Raw genomic sequence first — 23,354 nt, 5'->3', positions numbered from 1 at the left:
ATTTATTCTTTACCATCACTTCTGCAAGACAGGAAGGAACTTTCCTATCAATTTGTACTTTTCCAGTATGTGCTAACATTTTCAATGAGCTAACATTTTCGATGAGTAGTAATTATAAACTATCCATACAGTAAACAAGTTACATTCATTTCCATAAATATTATCAACAGATCAGCAGTAGCGAACGTGCTTTGAACCTTGTTTCAGTTGGGTTTTGGATTCTTGGTTAAAGTTTTGCCCCCACAAGAGTTGGCTAGGCCATCTAAGGAGAGCAGGGATTATTGCTATCCAAGGGCTGCTCAACTGCACAGAAAAATGAACTAGCCACTGTGAATCCAGAGCTGATACCACACCTGTGCTTCCTGAGCTCAAAGTCAACGGCAGCACTACCTGGAAACTTTGCTGATGCACAGAGAGGCAGAAGGCAAATTAGACTGAAGGTGGACCATAAAGCAGCTGAGGTGGAAAAGCACAGAAGCGAAGATGTAGTGCAACCACAGCACATCTGCATGGGTGAGAACAAAGCCTGTGTTATGACCGTGCATTGAGAATGGGTTGGGCATTTAACAGCAGATAAAGCAAACATAAGCAGTCACTGTCACAGGACAAATTCATTACACCCTGGCAGATTCAGACAAACCACACAGAACGTGGGATAGCTTGTATGTTCTGCAAAAGTTACTCAGCAAATCTTGTGTTGTCCCTAACATGGACATCAAGTACCAGGACGTGGACACCTCAGCCTTATACCCTTGCCTGCAGAACTAATGGCTCTCATCAACAGAGTGGTCTGACGGCCCTAATGTGAAACAAGGGAAGATGCCCTTTTCTCCCCTTCCCCCACCTCCTGCCTGATTCTCTCCTTCAACACTGTGCAGCTACTAATACCTACTTCAGCATCCAACCCAAGCCCTTCTACAGATATGTGATTAGTCACAGGTGCATTTTACAATAATGATATCATTGCACGTTTTGCTTTCTTAAAAACAAGGGTAGATTTCCACAGCCCTGACCATGATGGGGAGGAAGACAAACATGGCTACAACCCACCTGTCCACCTCCTTTCATTCTGGGCCCGAGCCTGAGGCTGAACCACCCCTGATGCAAGCTAAAGCAGCCAAATGGTCATTAACGCCTGCCAGCTGGGATCACCCCCAAGGAGTCTTTTGCTGGCTCAGGAGTATTGCAGAACACAGAACACAGTATTGTAGCTACGGCCCTTTCTGTCCTGGATGTGTCCCAGACCATCTCTAATACAGAGAGAAAGAAAGGAGGATCAGATGGCATGAGATTCCAGCTTTTTCCTAGCAGGGGATTCCCTTTTGCCACGGAAATCCAGAAGTACCTTTCAAACTGCCTTTGTACTGCTACAAAAACATGAGACACAGGGCCTGGGCAACTTCACATTCACGAGACTGGAACAAGATAATTTTTTTTCAATTTCGTGAGTTCGAAGGCAAGCCAGATCATTAGTAGTTAGCTGATCAAATTCTTCAATGGAATGATTTCTAAGTCTCTCTTCAGTTCGTGAAGGTCATAAGTGCTCTTTGCAAAATTACAGCAGTTAATAACAGGCAATGTTTCTGGTAGTCTCAAGCAAGGATGGAAGACCTGAGTCTGGCTGGTGGAGCCGTGTGAAGACAGGAGCTATACAGCTGCTTTATAGTGCTCTTATTCTGGAACTGGCAGTGGACATCTGTTTGCTGGCTCTATTAGTCTGGCATCTTTCACCAATAATAGATCAATATACGTTCCCAAATGGAAAGAGGTAGCTCATTATATCATACTAAGCACATGTTGGCCATATTGAAGTTAGCAGGTGTCTCTTGGGTGTAATGACCTAAAATTAACTGTAATAAACAAAGAAAAAAGCACCAGAATCCCTTCTATCCGTGTCTAAAGGATTCTAATTAGGTAGACTCCACAGTTGATGACTTCCCATTTTCTATGAAGAAGTTACCAGCCTCATGCCAAAATCACATATAGCCACTGCTTTGCAAGTGCTCTTTGGCGTGCAGAACACTAACCAAAATCAGCACAGCCAGAGCTGCCATCAGCAGATGTGGAGACAAACTGAGGGAAACCTCTCATGTTAGAGTAAGGATGGGGTAGAGCGATGCTGTGAAACAAGCAGGATGAGACACTGCTATCTGTAACAGACAACTGAAAAATCTGCTAATAGGGACGTGCATAAAAACAACAAAAACAATTCCTTAGAAACATCAGCATCTCCCTTTTTGTGGCATGTAGTTTTCAAAGCAGTCCAACAGCTCCACAGAGCTAGCGCAGGCAGAACAGACATAGCAGAAGCGCTTTGGGCTGCTCCCTGAGCAGAGCAGGCAGAAAGTTCATTTGGGTTCAACTCTAATACCACCTACTGCATTTCAGCATGATTTTCTTCAAAGTAACACAAAGCAAGTGCCAAAAGTGTCTAGAACGCCTTGAAAATCTGAGCTGGGGGTTTGCTGCCTGTTGGATTGTTGTTGTTTTATGTTAGGAATATATCTCTGTGGTTTAGAAAGCGATGTCTGTGAGGTCAGGCAGTTAATAACCAGCTGAATTATCATCTCCTCCAGGAAATCAGGAGCCATTAGTAGAAGGCCTGTGCAAGGGTCAAGTGTAAGTAAAGCTAAAACAGTGATGCAGTCTCACAGCTTAACAAATATCTGATATGTGGGTCTCTCCTCCTTATTTCAGGATGTACCCAATAAGGCATCCTTGTAAGGCTGCATGGCAAGTTAGCATAGCTTACACAGCTTTAACTTGAGATGTGGGGACTTCTGGGACACCTGCGTGTTCAGAAATCAAACTGAAGCAGAGCGCTTTTGTGAAGTCCAGAAGAGGTACTTGATTTTTCAAACAAAGGAGAGTTCAGAGGTAACCAGATTTGTGTTTTTATGCTGATTTACAATCATAAAGAAAAAGTAGAGGGCACGGGTTAAGATTTTAGATCTCAAAAGTGGTTTTAGATAAATCTGTGCTAAAAGAGCAGCTAAAAGCACATCCTGCACATCCGTCATGACTTACTGGCTGTTTTTCCAGGCTGGAGCTGCTCCGTTAGGCAGACTGCGCTTGTGGTTAAGACATCTCCAGTGACTAAAGTCACAGTGATAGTGTAATTCTTTACAACCACCGTAAAAATGCTTTGGCTTTAAAACATAAACTTAAGAAAGAAAGGAAACATAAATTCTTAAACAGCTGCTAAATTATAGCTTTTCTTTATCCACTATAATTGTTTTTATCTGCATCAAGTATCGATGTCTGCGTTACTGTAAAGAGCACACCTGCTATTTTTAAAGAAGTGGTTGAATGACACTGTAAAAATGTCAGTGAGTAAAATATTAACTCTGCTGGGGTGTTGAAAATAGAGCTCCTTCGGTGACTTCCACAACACCCAGCGCGACTACTCAGAGCAGCAGCGGTGCGGGCAGGATCCGAGGCGGCCGCCATCTGGTGGCTGCTGCCGGCATGCAGTGGTGCAGCCGGAGAACTTCAGCTCTTGGGCCCGAGCACCAAACTCTGCCCTGCTCGATTCAAAACTGCAAGGCGGTTAAGGAGAAAACCGCAGCTCTTGTTTGAAAATAACACCCCTGAATTCTGTGAGGAGAAAGAAAAAAAAAAACAACGGGAGTAATTTTGGGATGCATGTGTGAATACAGAAGAATGCATCCCTCAAAGCATTAATTAAACACTGGTTCCAGAGCTGACTGATGAGCCACACAGAGCACATCTCATCTCTAACAGAATCCCACGAGACCTTCTTCCCCACAGTTTCGCTGGAGTTACTTCCACTTCATAGTGTCCTTTGAAGACTTCTCTTTTGTGGGCATTTGGGTCAGTGCTATCCCTTTGCTCCTTACCAAGCAACGTAACTCGGTGTTCTTTTGCTATTGCTGCAAAAGGTACGGGGCTGTGTAATCCATCTGACCGCTACAAAAGGTGACTCAAAACCATGTTTCTCCAGATTACCTGACCACACATGTACGGATGTAAGTTTGTGCACTCCAGCAGCTCAACGAAACAAACTTATTCAGGTGCAGCTCCGTGACGAGCTGGGAGCAGAAAAGCTTCTAGTCAATACTACACAGTGCTTTACTTCAAAGGGTCAAGGCCGTGCTCCTAAAGATCAGTCTGAGAATGGAGTGGGAGGCAGAAGTGACTCGATCCACATCACACAGCTCATGCTTCTCCTCAGACACTGGAAACGCCGCGCATCCACGTCCCTCCCCCTGGGGAACACAGCGATGTAACAGCAACGTGTAGAAGGAAACAACACGTCGAGGGGATTTGCTTGCTAACAATCGCAATCTTTTAAAATGCTATAAGCAATGCCTTGTTGCTCACATCAAATTTATGCTACATGGCATTTAGATTTTTAAAGACTTCCAGAGTGAAGAGCCTGAAACGGAACTATGTGCCAATCTCTTCTGCTCCAGAGTCCCCTTTGTGGGAGCATGCAGGGTGAGCATGTGGGAGGCCAGGTACTGCAGCATGCAGCTGCTCAGTCTGCAAAGGCAGAAAGATGGTCTCACTTACTCGGCCCTTCACATTCCTTAAAGAGTTGTATTTATGTGGCGTGTAACTTTACAAAGGATTCAGGGATTTTTGAGTATTTAAATACTCAGACTGTACTGGTAACAGATGTTCAATGACATATTCAATTTTTAGCTTTACTGAAGATATCATGTATCAGTTGATATTTTCCATAAAATATAACTTTGAAAGAATGCCTGAGTATACTATACTTCCAGGAAATGTATCTGAGCCTTTCAGCTACTGCATTAAAACGGGCACTTCTGAAATTAGTAGCAAATGTTCTGGGAGTCTAATAGGATTTCTTGTTTGCCAAAAAAAATAGTGCTTTCAGGAGCACAATCTTTTGTGTAATCTCTCTCTCACAAGACAGATGGCATCATTAATTGCCTCTGTAACTACTTAAATTTAAAAACCTGTGCTTAAATAATGTTAAAGTTGTGGTACATGCTGACAAACAGGAAATGCTAAGGTAGAATCAGTCAGAAAGAAGGGAAGAAAGCCAAGGCAGAACAGAAAGGAATTGTAGAAGACCACAATAAACACTGATTGATTTAATGTGCCCTTGTTCATGCCAGGAAATGTCACAACTTCAGTGATGTAGGAAGCATTTCTGCATTTTGGTGAACTCCTAAATTGATCAAAGCAATTGGCAAAACTCCCACTGACTTCAGTGGGTGAAGGTGTCACCTCTTGATCTTTATAAAGCAACTTTACATGGAAGTTATTTGATATGGCTCATCCACAGTTCTGATGACAATGCCCATGTAAATACATTTTGGCATTCAAACTTTACTGCAATCTGTATTTCAAAGCTAACATTATTCTGTTTCTCTGGTTTACCACAGTCATAGCGAAATCATTTACCAAAAGCCCCATTTTTAGCCTTCTTTGTGCTTAAGATGGAATACAATTATCACAGCTCTGCCAAAGAGCCAGCTTTTGCCAGTGGATACCATATGCTAACTCTTGGGTTTTAAATACAAGCCCTGTGTTTAAAGCCTTTTCTCATACCATACAGGCCATGGTTTTCAGGTGTCCAGGAGAAACAGACACCTAAATGGATTCGAGTGCATACAGACAGGCATCTTTTGAAAGTCCAGCCATGCGGCATTGCTTATCCCATGAAGAAGAGACATGTTCCCTTTTACAGTTAAACAGTTTCTCTAACAGTAAAAGTCCTAACTGAAGACTGTAGAAGACAACAAACTCACTCAGATAAGTAGGTGAGTGCACAAACAATAACAGAAGACCTAAAAACCAAGGAGATGCCTTGGGAATAAAATAAGTAATTGAGACTTAACGCAGAGATCTTAAATTCGCATCTGCATGCAAATGCCCATTTTGAATTTGTAAACACCACTATCCATCCATCACCAACAGTAAACGTTTCACTTTATTTAAAAAGGATCTCACTTTCTTTAGTCTTCAAACACAAGGCCACTACCCAAATACTGAAAGCTCAGCCTCCTCACCCAGATCTAACTTTACTTTTAGTCTGGCATGATGCTTTCCATTTGTACATCTGTCTTAACATTCAAGCCTTTTGGCCAGTACCAACCAACTTTGCAATAAAGTAGTAATTTCAAATATATGAATCTCCCATGAGATTCCTAAAATAGGCAGCTGGGTAGGGGAAAAAAGCCTTTCTGGGGAGTTGCAATGGGAAAGGCTGTGGGGTGACTTCAGCTGGAGAACATGTGGGAATGTAATTTAAGGTATGAATCTATGGGAAACCTGGCTTCACTGTTCTGAAGTTCATTCTGTTTAAAAATAAAACCACTTAAGTATTCAAAAATGCCCTTTATTTGCTTTTCCCGGCATCTGACTTGTGAAAGAACTTAATAGATCACACTATGACAAGGAAATCTGACCTTATAAATCAAACAAATGCCAGGTTACTGTAGCACAGAAACATGCAAGATGAATATTTGGTACAAACTGTGATCAAAACTGATCATCAGATTCGTGCCAGAGGCTACATTACAGTCAGACTAGATGATCTTAGTGGTGTCTTCCAATCATAATAATTCTGCAGTTATTTCCTTAGATCCATTCTCTTACCTATTTGTTCCTTGGCATTGAAAGCAGAGTGTGCTGGGACAGTGGCCACCACTCCTCTGCTTCCCTGCCATCCACCGCAGGCAGCAGCAGATTCTGGAGTCAATACCCTTCTGCTGTCTTGATTTATTACATTATTTTTTATGTTGTCAAAAGTTCTGATACAGCAGACTGTGGTTTTACTGATGGGCTTGTAAATACTGGCAGGAAGTACTAGGGTCACTTGAGTGGTTCTGATTCTGCCATTTAAAAGACCCCATTACTCATCCACGCAGAACGCTCTCCTGGGCAGGATTCCATGGCAGCATTAATTTAATCCCTTCCATTTTGCTTAGTTATGTCTGTTGTAAGTCACAAGTTCACCACTCCAAAACTACACTGCTTTCCTAGAAGCATTTTCCTTTCTAGGAAATTTGAGGTGCTAACCTTGAAATATCATAATTTAAAATGCTCTATTGGATAGTCCAGATCCCTCAAAACTCATCTCTTCCCACATCAGTGCAACATGTGCCCATGGGGTGAAGCTTTCAGGACTGGAGAAACCACGCTGTCAGACACTACTAGAAAACTGAATTTCCTATCGTGTCACACAGTACCTGGATTTGCTGATCTTCTACAAAAACAGTCTGAAATACTCTAAAGCAAACAAATTACTAACTGCACGCACATTTGCGCTGCAGCAGAAAGTGGTGTGTGGCCTCAGGCTGCAATGACATCTCACACTGCTCTGTGAGGTGCTGAGGACTCCTATGCTATGCATACAGAGGCTTCTCAGCTTCACAAGGGTGAGGATAAAACCTTCCAGAGCCTGTGCAGCACAGGTAGAAGCCCTGCCACCACCATCCTATTTGCCAGAAGGAACCGTCAATATCATTTCTTCTCAAAGAAGAAATCTTTTTCTTTCTTCTTCATCCTCAAATTGTATCTGTACTCTTATAGAGACACAGGCTTATTCAAAATCAATTCAAAAACAATCCCTACAATTATTCTTTTGCAGAGCAAAATACAAGAGATTTGGAACATTTAGAAACTAGAATACTCTGTGTGTTCTTTGCCATGAATCATCAGCTTAGTGCAGGATGAGGTTATTTTTGGAGAAAACGCTCACTGGAAGAAGTATAAATATTTTCTTCTCATCCAGCTTTGCAAGAAGCCCTTCAGGCTTTGTCAGGTTGTTTCTCTTCGAGCAAAACATTTAAAAGGTTCCTCAGGTCCAAGGGGCAGAGCAGGTCTAAATTTTTGTTATTGTTACAGAATCACAGAATCACAGAATTGTAGGGGTTGGAAGGGACCTCCAGAGATCATCGAGTCCAACCCCCCTACCAAAGCAGTTCCCTACCGTAGGTTAAAATAATCACCGGCTCTACTTAGCTCAACGTGCCTCCTCCTCTCCTTGGAGGAGAAATAAAGTGTTCAAAAGGGCAAAGTTTTTTCTGGATAACAGTTTGGATTCAAGTAGGAAAGCAGGCGTTTCCCCATCTCACAGGGACATTATGACACATCGCATCCGATCCACTCACCTGCTGTTCCATTGTTTGTGGATGGATGAAAGTCACAAAATCAACTGAGAAGTAACCAAGCACTCCTTTCGATTTACAGGCTTCTCCAATTTTTAAGCAGAGTGAATTAAGAACTGCTGGATCAACAGAACTTTGGGGAATGGTAGTGCCAGATGATCGCAGAGGTCCGTCAGCATGGAGCTGGTCTCCTGACGACACTACTTTTATGTCGCCCGTAGGCTCTATCAGCATATCCACTGTAAGGTTTGTGACATTTTCTGAGAGTGGGAAGGCTTCTATCACACCACCTAGCAAGAAATGAATTAGCAGTTAAGCTAGTAATCAAATTCACATGTGATGCTCTTCAGAGTGCACCGAATGAAACCATCCAGCTCCTATTGTGCTCAGACATTGCAGGGAGGACTGCTATGGAGATACAGCAAGTAAAGAAATGCAATAGGAGCAGCATACCACAAATCTCTTGAAGAGAAAGATCTCCTTACATTCTCCATGAACTGCTCAACCAGTGGCTTTTGATCTGCAGATCCTTTGAAAGCAGTTCCAAACCTGAACTATATCACATATCTGACAGGAAGAATATGCTCTTGGGCAATACGACGACCTTTGGGCTGTCTGACAGCACAGCCAGAAGAGCACTGAAATGACATTATTGGGACCTTTGGTGAGCGGTATCTCCTGCTGGGAAGTCATCTTGGAGATTGCCACCCATACAATGGTCTGAGATGCATTGCCTGCCTTTTAGTATTCATCCACATGAGGATCTTGGTACGTAGAAGAGCTGACAACTTCTAGCATGGTTGTCTGTAGGAAAATCACAAGTGTTCTGGCTTGGTGTTCTGGATTTGCCATAACTGAATGCAACGCCACAAGCTAAGGATAAACTCATATGTAACAAAAAAACTGCTTTTATGTTAATTGGCACCGTTTTTCGCCCAAATATGTTCAAAGCTTTGCCTCACTTTTGTCTCTTCCACAGAAAAAGGGATGTACAAAACGTGTATATCCACAGCATAAGGAATAGTGGGCAGAAATCATAGGAAATTACCACCCTAAACACAAACTTCTGCAGCCTAAAATTTGGCGTGAAAATACAGGCACAAAACCACGTCAACAGAGGATGCTAACATATCTCCAACACGCTGATTTGCAGAGTCCAAGCGGCAGCTTGGTTTGCACTGCCTGTAATGGACAAACCTGGGCTCCCTTCTGAGCTCCTCATCAGTTGGATGCTGCAAAAGTGCCATGGCAGAGTTAACACACGAAGCTCTGATGAGGCCTCAGCACCACGCAAACGGAACTTTCAGCTCTCAGACTGGAACTAACCCAGGATTAAGAAGCTGATTCTTATTGAGTCAGAATTGTGTGAGAAAGGTAAGCCAGGATTAAAGCAGGTTAAATTCTTCATTGAGATGTACGACTGATAGAATAGTCGCCTACAATTCATTCGCAAATGAACGTTTGAAGCGTAATGGAGAAATAAAAGGAGATAAATATTTAAATGGGCCCAGGATTAACAAGAATATGGCATACAATATGGTATAATTACTCCTTATAACACTTAACAGCGACTTTGCAGTCTTATTTACCTTGACTAAGAAATGTTTGGAGGAATTTTTCCCATGTAGGGAATCGTTTCTCATTGACTGGCTGTACGTGCTGTGCTAAAAGGCCCGGCAGCTCCTGGGAGATCTTCACCAAAGCTGGCTCCTGCAGAAACAAATTAAATAGAACCACAAGCAATTTTACTACAGAAATGAAAACTGCTTGTGGGGTGATTAAAAACCAGGCCTCCAACAGGCAAAAAAAAAAAAAAATGTGGTTACTGTTTACCCACAGTCAGGAATCCTTTCTTTAATTTTTCTGCTTACTACTCTTCCCTCCTATTGCAAATTGTTCTTCTCTGAAAGACAGTTCCACCCCCCCGCCTTCAGCGTGGCATCTATTTCATTATAATTTATATCAATAATTTGATCTGGCAACTGAAAATGCTAAGCACTTGGTAACTGCTTAGTGATCAATACCAGCAGTCAATAACTTCTACACTGTTTATATTTTGAAACTGAACACGCTGAAATAGTCACATACACCAGACGTACTGTTACTGGCTCTTTATGTTTAAGCTGTTTTATAAGTGCAAACGCTCTCTAGTTACAATAAATAAATAAATGAGGGAAAAATCAAACACAAGTTTTTAAGATGTTTCATTCTCCAGCCTGTAACAAATTCAGAGCTGTATTTGTGCCTTCATCTACGGTAGAATTTGATCAGTCATATTAACAGATGATAAACTGGCTTTTTCCTTGTGTTAAGTTCTTCGCTATGTTATCACACAAATGAACCAACCCCATTAAATACAGAAACTAACTGCACTGCTTTTACTGCTCAGCACCGTCCCAGAAGTACACAAGCATATAAAGTGCAAGGACCCTGACTCTATTGCTTCGGGCTCCTTTCCTTGCTGCTTCATAAGCATTCTCCTGCTTCCCTTGGGTCTCTTTGCTTCTATTTTGCATCCTCCTCTCTAGCATCCTGTGCTTCAGAAGATGACCAACTCTTCCTCTGATCTTGGCACCGTCCTAAGCCACAGTCATGCTATCAGGAGCTCTGGAGGAACATGATAAAACCTTATGGCTAACATCTAGGAACTGAAAAAAGAGAAACATTCTCTTTTCACACATCAGTGAATTTAAAGAGATCGTCTTTGTCACGAAGTACATAATGTAATGCAACCAAAAATACAAATTGATGATAATCTTGCTGGAATTTATCTAACAGAATGAGGCGGATGTGCCAGTAATAAGGGATAGATTCCACGTATAGCAGACCTAGATACATCTTGCTCCTGGGCACGGTCTGCCTGTGAGACTTTGGAAGGTGACTTTCTTATGGGCTGTCCAGCCACAAAAAGGGGGGCAGGGCTCCTTTGCCCTCAATGAGGAACTGATGGTGATCATTGTGGTCTCCTATCACACACTACAGACAAAGAAAGTGGTTGACTTTAAATACCTCAGAGAAAAATGTTAAGAAATAGCTTAAGTCAGTACACCCATATACTAAATACATATAAGTTTATAGCAAAGACAAAGGACCACATAAGGAGCAAGAACCAAGTTCAAAATTTACCCAGATTCAGGTCTTACACCAATAGTTTCCTTACAGAAACAAATCTGTAACAAGAAATTAAGGGGTCTGATACCTCTGCTGACTGAAACAACAGAAAAGTGAACAAATATCAGCTGGCCTTGTCTTGTTTTGTATTCATGTTGAAATATTGCTAAGTCACAAGATCAGGTGGTTTGTTGCACACTGAAAATAAATACAGCTTTGAAGAGAGGATCTGAGCCATGATGAATGATGTGGAGCTGCTGACCTACACATCAGTTTGCACCTCTCAGTGCGTTCAGCAGTACCTCTGTCACAACGAGTCTCATCCCTGAGCCCTAATGCCTTTGGGTATTGTGCAGTGAACCTTACTGGTTCGTAAATGGAGGCTGCTGGCAAGACAGAGACCATTCACTTCACCTGTACGTACAGGAACGTCATATGCCACTACTGCCTGTCCACATGAGGGACCTCAGAGAAGACTCCTGCAGTCCTTCCTCACCAGCCTCAGTGCTCCTTGTGTCAGTGAGGTCAATTAGCACTGAAGGGAGTGCTGAGGATGAGCTCAGAGCCTGGCAGGGCCATGTGGGTGCCCATGGCTCCGGCTCAGCAGCACCCTGCAGCTGCAAGCTCCATCAGGACAAGCTGACTGTAAAATAGGCATCCAAACCAGCCACCTTACTGGATTTTTGTTTTATTTTTTTTAAACAGAAATAACTAATCCAAGGAAATCTGAGAAACGTTCTGGCAAGATCAAACCCATTGTAGCAGTGCTTTTAACAAGGCATGCCTGGATAATCAAGGTATTCACAGAAGGGAGGCAGGCAGCCGCTTCATAAGGATCAGCACCTGGAGTTCCAGCTGAAGGTTTTTTTTTTTGCAATGGTAAGCTCTAAAAAGGCAATAATCCTGATTATAGGGAGTTTTAGTAGGCAAACACCAGCCCGGATCCAACATTCCCTCACGAAGGCAAACCTTTTAAAAGGATCAGCGCTCTGTAGGCTAATTTCATTTAAATGGGACGGTGTCTCCAGCAGAGCTTACTGATGTTTTATTTCTTGATGTGGCCCCAAACAATTCAGAATCATAGGCTGAATGTAAACAGGGAGCATTTGTTTGAATCTTTCAGCTGATGTTTCTTAGCACCAGCAAAACACAAGCAGCCCAACACTGTTTACATTGTTTGGAAACCTTTAAATCTGTCCATATGTTTTGCACCTTTTTATAATGATGAGTAAGCATGAAAAATTGACACCTTTTTCCCTCTAAACACAAAATAATTTCTCACTCCTTCTGCAGGCTGAATTTTAAAAGGCTTTTTTAGAGTAGCAGTTGCAACAAAAAAATAGGACCAAATGTGGCATATGTTGAAGGCACTGATTGGAAATCTTCTTGAGAAAGATCAGTCAACAAAGAAAAGCCTGTTGAGAAGATAAGTAAATAAACAGAAAGAAGAAATAAAGTTAGACCTAGGAAGAAAGACCTAGGGACATAAAGAGGCTGCCGAGCAGAATGCATGAGAAAAACCTGGGGCTTTTTAGCTAAAAATCAGATGGAAAGGAAATTATTTAGACCTTGCAAGCAAATAGAGTGAAGAAAGTGACTCCAAATAAGTAAAGCTGACTGGGCCAAAGAAGAACAAAATGACAGATCCTCAGCAACACAAAGTACCCGTTCTTTGTTGAAGTCAATGAAGCTATGGCAATTTATGCCACTCCAACGGCGCTACGACAATTCACACCATTTATACAGCATATCCTTTACATTGTGATCACTGGAGCTATGATAACTTATTCCAGCTGCCTTGATGCGAACTGCTGCTGCCCAGCTTATCCTTATGATCTCAGCAACACCAGCAGCCATGGCAATATTAGAAAGGTCCGGTAGCTGCTTTTGAACTGCAGCCCAAATACATGCAATTATTTTCTGTTTTGCAAACTGAACCCAAATGACGTTTCCTCTAATTCGTACAGGTACCTGCTGACCAGAACCACAATCTGCCCTGCTGAACAAAGCTATTTGAAATGCTTATCACAACTGGAACGCTTTCAGATGTGACATACCAACTACCCCACCTACTTAAAAGTTTGCAACCTGATTTAATGCCCGAGCGTTTCATTCTAAACTGCAAATTTTAAAATTAAAAAGTGCCATTTTTGCCTTCCTTGAGCTGGAAAAGTACGTTCTGATAGAAGGTAACATCATGTAAAACAGCCATCATTACCAAGTAACACAAATGTTTTTCGTATGTAAAATTGCTTTGTAAAATATTTGCTCCATCTGCTGAAAGTAGCAAAGACAATTTTCCCTGATAGCTAATGGCCCATTTCAGCTGTATGGCAAGCGATTCGCCGTGGCTGCGACGTGCATTAAGTAGAATGGCGAAAACAGCGCACGGAATTCTCCACTTATGCAGTATTATCTACTCACTGCTTCCTGAGAGCCCGTCCCTCATTACCACGGCCTTCGCTTTGGATCAGCACACAGGACTGGGGTTGCTTTGACTCAAGAGGCTTTTTGTCAAACCGAGGCACATATGCTACGCTTCAATCTAAAAGCACAAAACAGCCACTTTCCTTGACGACGAGAACAAGAAGGTTAGTTCTCTTTCAACTTTCCAGCACTTAAACTGCTGTTCCTTTTTTCACACCACATGGGGCCATGGTTTTCTCTTCTGGCTCATGCTGTCACTCTGCACGCTGAGGATTTCAATATATAAAGATCAAGCACTTCTTTTAATTCTAAATTCAGTTACACACGCGCGCACACAAAGCACCAAACGCTGTCCGAGTCCAAAACACCCCTCCCAATTGCTTCGGGTTCATTGTATACTCTGCTACTTACCATACCTCTATTGAAAAGCACATGTTTACATTGTGCCCCAAACTACTTCAACATCTGCTAACAGACCAATAAAAGATAAATAAACCAGGATTGTTTAGAAGGAGAGATCCTTTCTATTTCCTCTGAACGCTCCCGAACTGGCAGCAGCAATATGCTGTCGAGATCCCCTTTTGTAGATGTCGTCTCAGAGAACAATGTATGCAGGGAAATCAAAGACAAAACCACCGCAGCAAGAAGGATCCTGAAAGCTCCATCAAACAATTCTGTGGGTTTACGCACAGCGCGTTAATTGGAGATGAATACAATTTCATTAAAATTATTTTTTTTCCTACTCCAAAAAATACCCTATGCGCCCTGCTATTTTATGCGTAAAGGTATCTATTTGGCAAAAAGTGGCCTTCGTTTTTCAAGGCTCCCCACCTGTACCTTCAGAGTGAGGAAAACGTGACACAATTTTCCTACTTTCGTAAAAGCCATTAAAAATAAATCTCATGTTTATGTCAAACACAGCATTTGGGTTCGGCAGTCTGGGTTGATTCCCCTCATACATAATGAGACAACCAATACGTGGGTGCACCTTTTCCAAATTTTAATCAATCTCTGAAAATACCATCAATTCAGATACCCTCAAATTAATACAATTTTCCTAATTAGTTTCCTTTTGCACGTTTCAAACTCCAAAAATTTTGCTCTCTTTCTTTTCTTTGCCCTCATTTCTGGCTCTTTTCTCCAAAGAAAGGATTCCAATGAATTCCAAACAATGCCATTTCAGAAAGAAAAAACGGCGCCGTACGGATAATCCACAGTCACTCGCCAGGAATGTAATCTAAATTGCTGAGCTGTAACGCAGAGGAATTGTCAGACAAAACCTGCACTGCATTTTGCAAACAGCACACACTTAAACTTTCTTAGAGCTGCCTATGCGCTCCTTTTTGGATTTTAGCAAAATAAACATTTTTAAAATAATCCAAGCAGGCATTTTATTGCGTGAGAGAACATTAACGGATTTCAGACTTCTTTAATGCTCTTGCTTTATCCTCTCCCTTCCACGCTGTTATTGCTAAAAACTGGCAGTTAAATTCAATTGATTCAAAATATTCGGGATCCATATGGCCTCAAACCCTGGAGCTGAAGTTCTGATATTGCCTCACTGCTGTTTTCCAGCATTTGCCTCTACTCTAGTCCCCAGATGGTGGAAGTAACATTTAAACCTCCTTTCCTCTGCCTTGTACAATAGACCTTGGCACCATTTCAACTGTTTACTCCGGTAATTAACAGCACTGATACCACAACAATTACAACTCCTACAATCTTAACACAATAATGCTATGAATTAGTGAGAGCTAATGGCTGGAAGGTATAGTGGTTCCAGACTGCGAGATCTGTGCATTTTTAGAATAAAATAAAAGGTACAAACAGCACGCTTGCGGTAGACAATGATTACCTAGTAATTAGTTTACACAAAGCTTCCTATTTAATGGCAAAACGCTGTAATTAACGCGTGACAGAAAATCAAAGGGTACTTTGTAAGCATATGAAAAATTAACACTGCAGGCCTATAGCTTTATGTACTGATTAGAAGCATATTAAATCAATAGGACATACACACCAACAGCTTGCATATCTGATTATTCCCACTCTCAGGAATGGATGTCGTGGCTTCCATTTAAGCAAGGACTACAATTGTCAGGCTTTGGTTTGCTTAGGATTTAGGAATCACCCAAAACATCGCTTCGGCAGCTACACAGAGATACCAATAAACTGAGTAAGAAGAGCACTGCAGATAGTTTAAATATTCACTATCTGCAAACGATTTAGGATACACTGCTGACAGAGCACTATCCACAGCAGGAAGCAACCTGCAACTGTTAAGCTTCACCAACAATCAGGTCCTCCTTGAAGTCTTAGGGAATCTTTCTCTTTTACTACCAAGTATCATACTGGACAGAAGAAATTTTAAAAGCTTGTCAGAAATCTGCAAATGTACCTTCTGTGTTTCTGCCACAGATCCTGGCCCTCTTCAGGCTGGAAAAATCTGCACACCTACAACTGCGTGCAAACAAGGGCAGCACGGCAGAGCCTTATTTCAGAGCCCCTGTGCTCCACATGGTTCAAAACCAGTCCGAAATCAGGGTGCTGATGGTGCCGTGTTTCTGTGTCTCTTTGACAGTACTGTGGGTGGTTTTATTTTGAGCTGTCTATAAGCACGCTCTTTAGTCTGAATTCTTCCTTCAGTAAAGAAAGAGAATACGGTACCTAAGCTTCAGGTTTCCTACAATGAATGCAGCTCATTCAACCAGCTAAAAGCTTCTTCATCCTGATTTCCAGGCAACTGCAAAGTTTATCTAATTACTCATTACAGGGCATTTGGATGTTGACCAAAACCACTTAAATATAAAGAAAAACCCATAATTTCATAGCATTTTATCTTGGCCTTTGAAACTATAATTTTTCAGAAGCAATCCACATGCAATCCTGAAACCAGCATCTGAATTTCACTTCGTGCAACTCAGATCAGGAGTTGGATGCTCTGGATTTACTGCCTTTTGAAAAGATTTTGATTTTCTGTTATGCATCTTAGTGAATTAACCAAGATACGGTCTATAGGGAAAAGAAACCGTGACAAAATAGGGTGACACAAATGGAGACAACGAGATTTCAAACACTCGAACATTTAAAACAGGAGGCTGCCCAAGCACATTAAATAGCTTTTCCTCTTCTACAACAGATACTTAATGGAGACTTTTGAAATGGCTGCGTGGCTACGGCCAATTACAATGGCTCATTCAAGAGATATTTGTTGCCTGGTTTTGTGTTCTATTTTTGTACTTCAGCTCTTTTCCTCTTTATCCCCACGCATCTCTCCTTTTTTTTCGGCCTGATTTTACTTACCTTAGGGTTGCTGCTAGGTAAACTCACAACACGTTGCTGATCCTGGTGGTTAAATAAGAGATGCAGAGTAATAAAAGTTAATTCTGAAATTAATCTGACTATTGATCTAATCTTGTTGGAAGAACGGAAGAGGTGTTAACAGCAAGGCAGTGCCATCCTGCATCCAAAAGGCAGTGCAAGTGACTGAGGTTGAGTTAGGAGGCACTGCAGACTTCGACAGCCTGCTGTCTATTCCAAAACAAGACAAGCACCTCTAATAACACACGTTGTAAGTTATGAGGCTGTGTGAGGTCAGCTTAGCCTCCAACCTTACCTCTGCCAGCAGCCACAGGTGGGTGCCCAGGTAACGGCATGAAAGCAAAACAGCACACTCATTACCCATATACTCTCCCACCCCCACCATCCAACAACTCACAGTTCAGAACCCCCCTAAGCCAGGTACAGTCAGCAATTTTAATAACCAGTAGTTTTCTCTTCCAATAATTTATGCAGTCTCTCAGCAAGGATCCATATAAACATAGGTGAGATTTTCCCCAAATCCTGAAAAAATATTAACTTTAAATAAAATATTCCTGGCTTCGTAGTGTGCTTCGGAATACTGTCCTCTAGTGAGCATTAGGGCTATCTTCCTGTAGGTATTTCAAATGCCCTCATCCAGTTGTCCTAAATACCTTCTCTACTGCATTTCCATGTACACTATTAGTAGCAGAACCACTATTTCTGCTATGAATGGACTAACTGAAGCTTGAATTGGTACAGAAAATAGGTTGGAAAAACATGACATAATGGCATAAGAACATCTACTGCACAGATATCTTATATGCATTTATTAAACGGTTACAAAACTGATTTACCTCCTTCAATAATTATTCACATTGCAAGATACCCTCAAACAGATGAGGTTTCTCAGTACTTTCTGACCTTTTTTGGTTGTAACTGTGGTCAGATTCTGATTTTCACACTGACAATAACCTTTTGAAATGGCCCCCAACCGCCAAATGAGCGTACATGGTGACAGCAGTTCTCTTGATATTGAATACAGTTCAAATCTGGGCCTCAGGATGACATTTCTGATCAGCTGGCAGACTTAAGCCAGCCTTCAGAAGGATGAAGGCCTTACAGAGACATTCAGCATAGTTTGTGAGTTCTATTCCTAATGCAGCTGCAAAATAATTAATCGCTCGGATAACTCAGCTGCTGCAATACGTTAACAAGGTAAAATACATCAATAATCTTGGCCTGCATTTTTGCTTGCCCAGTGCTGTATTTGAAATGAGGAACCTAAAATCAGTCTCATTTTCAGATGGAATCGATTTTTATACAATTCAAACTCAAAAACTACATTATTTTTTAATACCTTGCCTACGACATACCAATGAGGAAAATTTGGGTATCGTGTCTTAAACTGCTATGCAAATGATGCTATTTGTAAGTATTAACATAATTTAGTGCTTACAGTCATATCCTCATTTCTAATAATTCTACCAGAACGGAGAGTCTTTTCACTGTACTCCTAGCCTGCAGGATAGTCTTTCATCAAAAAGCTGCATTTTTTAATAACCTGCCAGCATATGTTTTGCATGTGGCAGCCTATGCCGATGACACAATGTCTTCATTATCCAAAGAAGCAAGAGTACATACTGTAATGGGACGTTAAAGGATGCCTGTGCTCATAAACTAACGATTTGATGCTTAAACGTGTATCATTACAATGGCATTCCTTCACAAAGGATGATTTTAATCCTCTGCTCTCAACGGCAATACTCAGCGGAGACTGCAATTCATTATATACGAAAAAGGTCTCCCATTTTAGAAGAGAGGGCTAATCTCAGAAGGCAGAAACACTTGAACATACGTACTCAAAGAAGACACTGAAAATTGCAGCAAGTTTCACTCTGCCGAAGCTCACTTGAAAACTAGTCTGGATGGATGGAAGTTTTCCTGCTGACACTAGAAAATTAAATCAAATGCATCATCCCCTATATAGTTTCCAACATACGACAAATTATTATGTTTTAGGGCTTCTGAAGGACTGGCTCCCGGCTGCATCAAATCCTAACATAAACAGAGTATGAAAGAGAAAGCAGAGAAAGCTGACTATCACTACGCCCCTTTATTCGGAGTCACTTAGCCATGGAAGAATTAGGAACGCTAAGATAACTCTAAGGAATAATGCTTGCAAAGGGAATTCACATCCACAAAGAACTAGACGCGGTGAAACTGCATTTCATCACGTCTCCTCCCTCCAGTTCTGACGGTGGGAGCAGGATGAGGCCACGATCTGGTAGCTTCATGTTCCAGATTGCTCAGTGCCACACTGTTCTGCCACCAGGGCAGCTCTCCAGTGCTCTGCTTTGGATTGCCTGCCTTGTGCAGAGTGAGGGATCCTTAGGAGCAATTAGCGCTTCAGTTTTACATGATAAGCTCTGTTTTGTTATGCGGAATTATTCGGTAGCTGTCAAATGCAACAGAACTGTAAGCAGCCCAATTCGAAATTTTAATATACAATATAATTCAATCAAAAATTTCAAAACAGTTTTGATTGAATTAAAAAAAAAAAGATCAAGAGAGCTGTAATGAGTAGTTTATGTAAATTAAACAATTCTTTCTGTACACATTCCTTCTGGCTTTAAAACCATTACGTGAGGAATGAATCTGGCACTGCACACAGAAATATTAAATGCTTACTGAAATTAACATGCTTAAATACCAATGAATATTTAAAGTACAAATAGTTCTCCGAACCCCGGAACTAATGAACTCTAATTTCAGATCAATTTTTCTGTGGTTGAGATGCATCATCTTACAACCTCTCTCCAGCACGTGGATTCTTACCCATCTCACAGTTCATGAGTTCATGCTATACTGTTTCCCTCAGTGAAGTATTTACACACTCCCTCTCCTTACCTGAACGCCTGCTGGAACGAAGCATGCAGGAGCCTAATGTTCTCTGATACCTTGAGTGTTCTGTTTTATACAGATGAAAATTGCTAACAGGTTTAAAAGTTGTCAGTGAGGAAAGATGTGCAGAAGTAATAATTCTTAGCAAAACAGAATAAAAGTTACCACTTTGTGGTTTCAAAGCAACTAGTATTGTTCACCATATTAGTTCAATGCTTTTGTTCCAATAATTCCAATCTACCTATGTAGCTGTAAGGCTTCACCACCTATAGAAACTAAATGCTAAATACTGAACTCGTTCCACAGTTGGATTTCAAACATTTGCTTGTATTTGGGCTATATCTTTGCTTTAATTTGAATTACTGGTGCCTGCTAGTTCATACAATCTACTCTGAACTCTGCAACACCAGCTCTTACCTGTGTCTTAGACTACAGAGTTACGGTGAGGCTATTAAGAAGCCGGGACGCCAGTCAAGATTCCTTTCTTACTTACGTGTGCCCACTTCTCACTCCACGTCTCAGGGCTGTGCTTCTGACGTTCCTTTAGAACCCAGTGGTAGCACTCCAAATGCAAGATAATATCACAGAAGGCAGTGCCGTTTCCTCCGGATTCGTCATTCATTTTGAACAGCCAGCGCTGCACTTCCATGTTGTCCACAATCAGCTGGCTGAGAGCACTGATCAGCTGTGGAGCACACAACCACACAAAGAGCTTTTGTACTGTGACAATGTCAACTGGTCCTTGCTTTCGACTCCCTGTTCCCAAACATTTGGAAATGTATTTCCCAACTATGGTTTCTGTTTCTTAGAGCTACTCAGATTGCTGTTATTTCAGATACTTAGCAAAAGCTGAATTCTTTGATTAAGAATTTATGGTCTTCATGCTGTATTGAGCCCACTTGGGCAGAGCACCTGCCAGCAACAGAGCACCTCCTGTAGTTCGTGGAGAGAGGTATTCTGCAGAGAGATCTGCCTGTCCAGGCTGTTTTGTCACATCAGAATCTCAAGAAATGTCTCTGGCAGGGCATAGCATGGAGCGGGCTGCACTGTCTGCAGAATCACTGAAACAGTTGTGCCAGATTCCAACACCAGCCGAACATCTGTGAAATCTTCCTGCTGGAGAGTTCATTATATGGCTATAAATATATGAAGCAGCTACCAGGCGGGCTTTATTAAAATGCTAATTATTTATTTGTATATATACACAGATCTAAATGGCTTTAAAGTGCCTTCTGCCCAGCTGGTGTAGGACGCGAGTAGCTCCTTTGAAATGGCAGATGCCTTTGAACCCAGTAAAAGTATCACCAGATCTTTTTCATTGGCTAGAAGGTATTTTTCATAGCAATTTTGGGGACTTCTGTTGTATGTTTGGGTTTTGGGTTTTTTTTTGTTGGTTGGCTTTCAGTAACCTCGCATACAATTACATGTGTGTTTCAGGTGCCATTATTTGTGGCTTTTGAGAATCCCGTAAATGTGTTTTTCTTGATGACTCCCCTACAGTAATGAAAAGGATCAATAACACTGTAAGGACTGTAGCAATCATAAAGAATTATGTGCTATCTTTAAGTGAAAATTGAATTCTGTTTTAACATAGTGTCACCTCGCTTTGATTATTTAACCTAAAATATCAATATTTCATACAAGCAAACAGCTGCAGAACTTCCATAACACCGTGCTATGAATCAAAAGTATCAGATTCATGTAAGTTAGTTATTTAACAATAAATCAAACAGTTGTTTTACAGATCATTGATCATATATTTATTTCATCTACGATACAAGCTGCGATGTATTTGAGTAGCTTACGCTGTTTTCAGAGTTAAAGGTGATTAATAAAAAGCAAAGGAATGTGAAAAACCTCTCGAAGCGGTAAGAATATCTGCTGATTATTTCCATGGGTTCTATCAACACAACAAAAACGTTTTAAATAGAATCATTGCAAATCATACCTAAATACATAATTACTAATCACGAATGTTCGGTGCCAACAGAGCACACTGCAGAAAACTCTCGTGCTTTGTGATTTTAGTTTGCGTTTTGTTCTCTTTCTTGTTGTGCTGGCAGATATGGACAGTTGAACCTATCAACGTTAACTTCAGCTGCAGATATGCTCAGTACAACCCAAATTGAATGGGCTGACTTCTTAAGTGGAAGAAATTTTCCCTTCATCAAATACTTAGTTTTCCAGAAGCCTCCATTCTATTTTCAGTCACTGGTAAAACTCCTATTAATTTCATTAGGGCCACGACTTCACCCACGGAGCAGCAACACAAGCTGTTTGAAACAACCGAACCAAAAGGCCTTATGTATTCTCAAGAAAGAACGTGTAGATATCAGAACAATTGTACTGCTTCCCGACTAGGATGTGAATTGCATTTACTTGGTTAGATACGGCCAAAAAGAGCCCAATCTCATACACGATTTAATCAAACCTACTTAGGCTCTAATCAATACAGTCATGGCAATTGTAAAAAGCTTGCCTCCTATCAAGTGAAAATAGGCACCTGCACGTTGACACAACCCAGAGCACGTCCTGCTTACCTGTTCGTGGCTGTAGATGTCAGATTCTCCGGGAGGGGTTGGCACACGAGCACTGGCAAAAATTCGTTTACTTCCAGACTTGGTACTATAGAGATGAGCCACTTCTGGCACTGAGCCCAGTATGGGCACATTTAACATGTCAGCCACTGCTAGATCATCTTTGTGGGGAACCCCTCCGATAATGTAGGCGTCTCTGCTCTGGATAAGGATCTTTATTCTTTGGATCGTCTTGGGACTGTACTTCAGCTGAGTGGCTAGGCACATGTGATGCTTCTGTATGAAGATAACATTATTCTTGTTAAAAGGTGTTCTTTTCGATTCCATGGACCTAATTTATAACGTTACACACAATAAATACATTATTAATAGCAGGCTGGGTTATGACCTATCCTGTAGCTTAGCAGTTTAAATTGATAAAAGCTGTTGGGGTGAGGCTCCATAATCGTGCACATCTTTAGTGTGTTGGAAATGGGCTCACTGGGAATAGAACTAATTACTACACATCTGTATTTATTTGATCCATGCGGAATTATCCTTCTGTCAGTCGGCAGAGAGGCTGGTGGCCTTTGGATAATAGTGATTCATCTCAGCAACACTGCTGGCATCGTTTAACTCTAAAGCGCCTAAAAATCAATACAAAAATGAAGAAAAACCCCGATAGCAGAGAACGTATTTCACCATACAGTTCTGCCGTATGTTAAGCAATTCTCTGAGAATAAAACATTTTGATTTACTAAAGCTTTCACTGATCACATTAAATTACTGAGGATATACGTTCCCATTATACAGTAGTTCTGATAGCTACTGTAAATGCAACTGCAGCACGCTCAAAGTGAGAGGAGTATTTTTTGTTGCTTAAAGGCACAAGAGCTTCAACTTTTGGGGAGGAATTAAAAACAAAAACAAAACAAAAAACAAACAACAACAAAACAAAACAAAACTTTTTTACATTGACATTTTA

The 23,354-nt window shown here is 41.3% G+C and overlaps 1 protein-coding gene across 1 annotated transcript in view; it reads right to left on the bottom strand.

Moving 5' to 3' along the window:
- The window catches only part of IQCH (IQ motif containing H), a 58,058-nt gene that overhangs the window by 8,311 nt on the left and 26,393 nt on the right, over positions 1 to 23,354 (bottom strand). Inside the window, exons 13-16 of the mRNA XM_042876096.1 lie at positions 22,394 to 22,666; positions 20,347 to 20,538; positions 9,701 to 9,821; positions 8,115 to 8,401 (exon numbers count right to left, since the gene is read on the bottom strand). Coding sequence (XP_042732030.1) covers positions 8,115 to 8,401; positions 9,701 to 9,821; positions 20,347 to 20,538; positions 22,394 to 22,666 — 873 coding nt within the window. The remainder of the gene's footprint in view (positions 1 to 8,114; positions 8,402 to 9,700; positions 9,822 to 20,346; positions 20,539 to 22,393; positions 22,667 to 23,354) is intronic.

This window comes from Lagopus leucura, unplaced genomic scaffold, assembly GCF_019238085.1.
Source record: "Lagopus leucura isolate 7727_CA_CO unplaced genomic scaffold, USGS_WTPT01 Super-Scaffold_100015, whole genome shotgun sequence".
Taxonomy (NCBI): domain Eukaryota; kingdom Metazoa; phylum Chordata; class Aves; order Galliformes; family Phasianidae; genus Lagopus; species Lagopus leucura.
The sequence above is the reverse complement of the archived record's forward strand: the minus strand, read 5'-3'. Positions and strand labels throughout refer to the sequence as shown.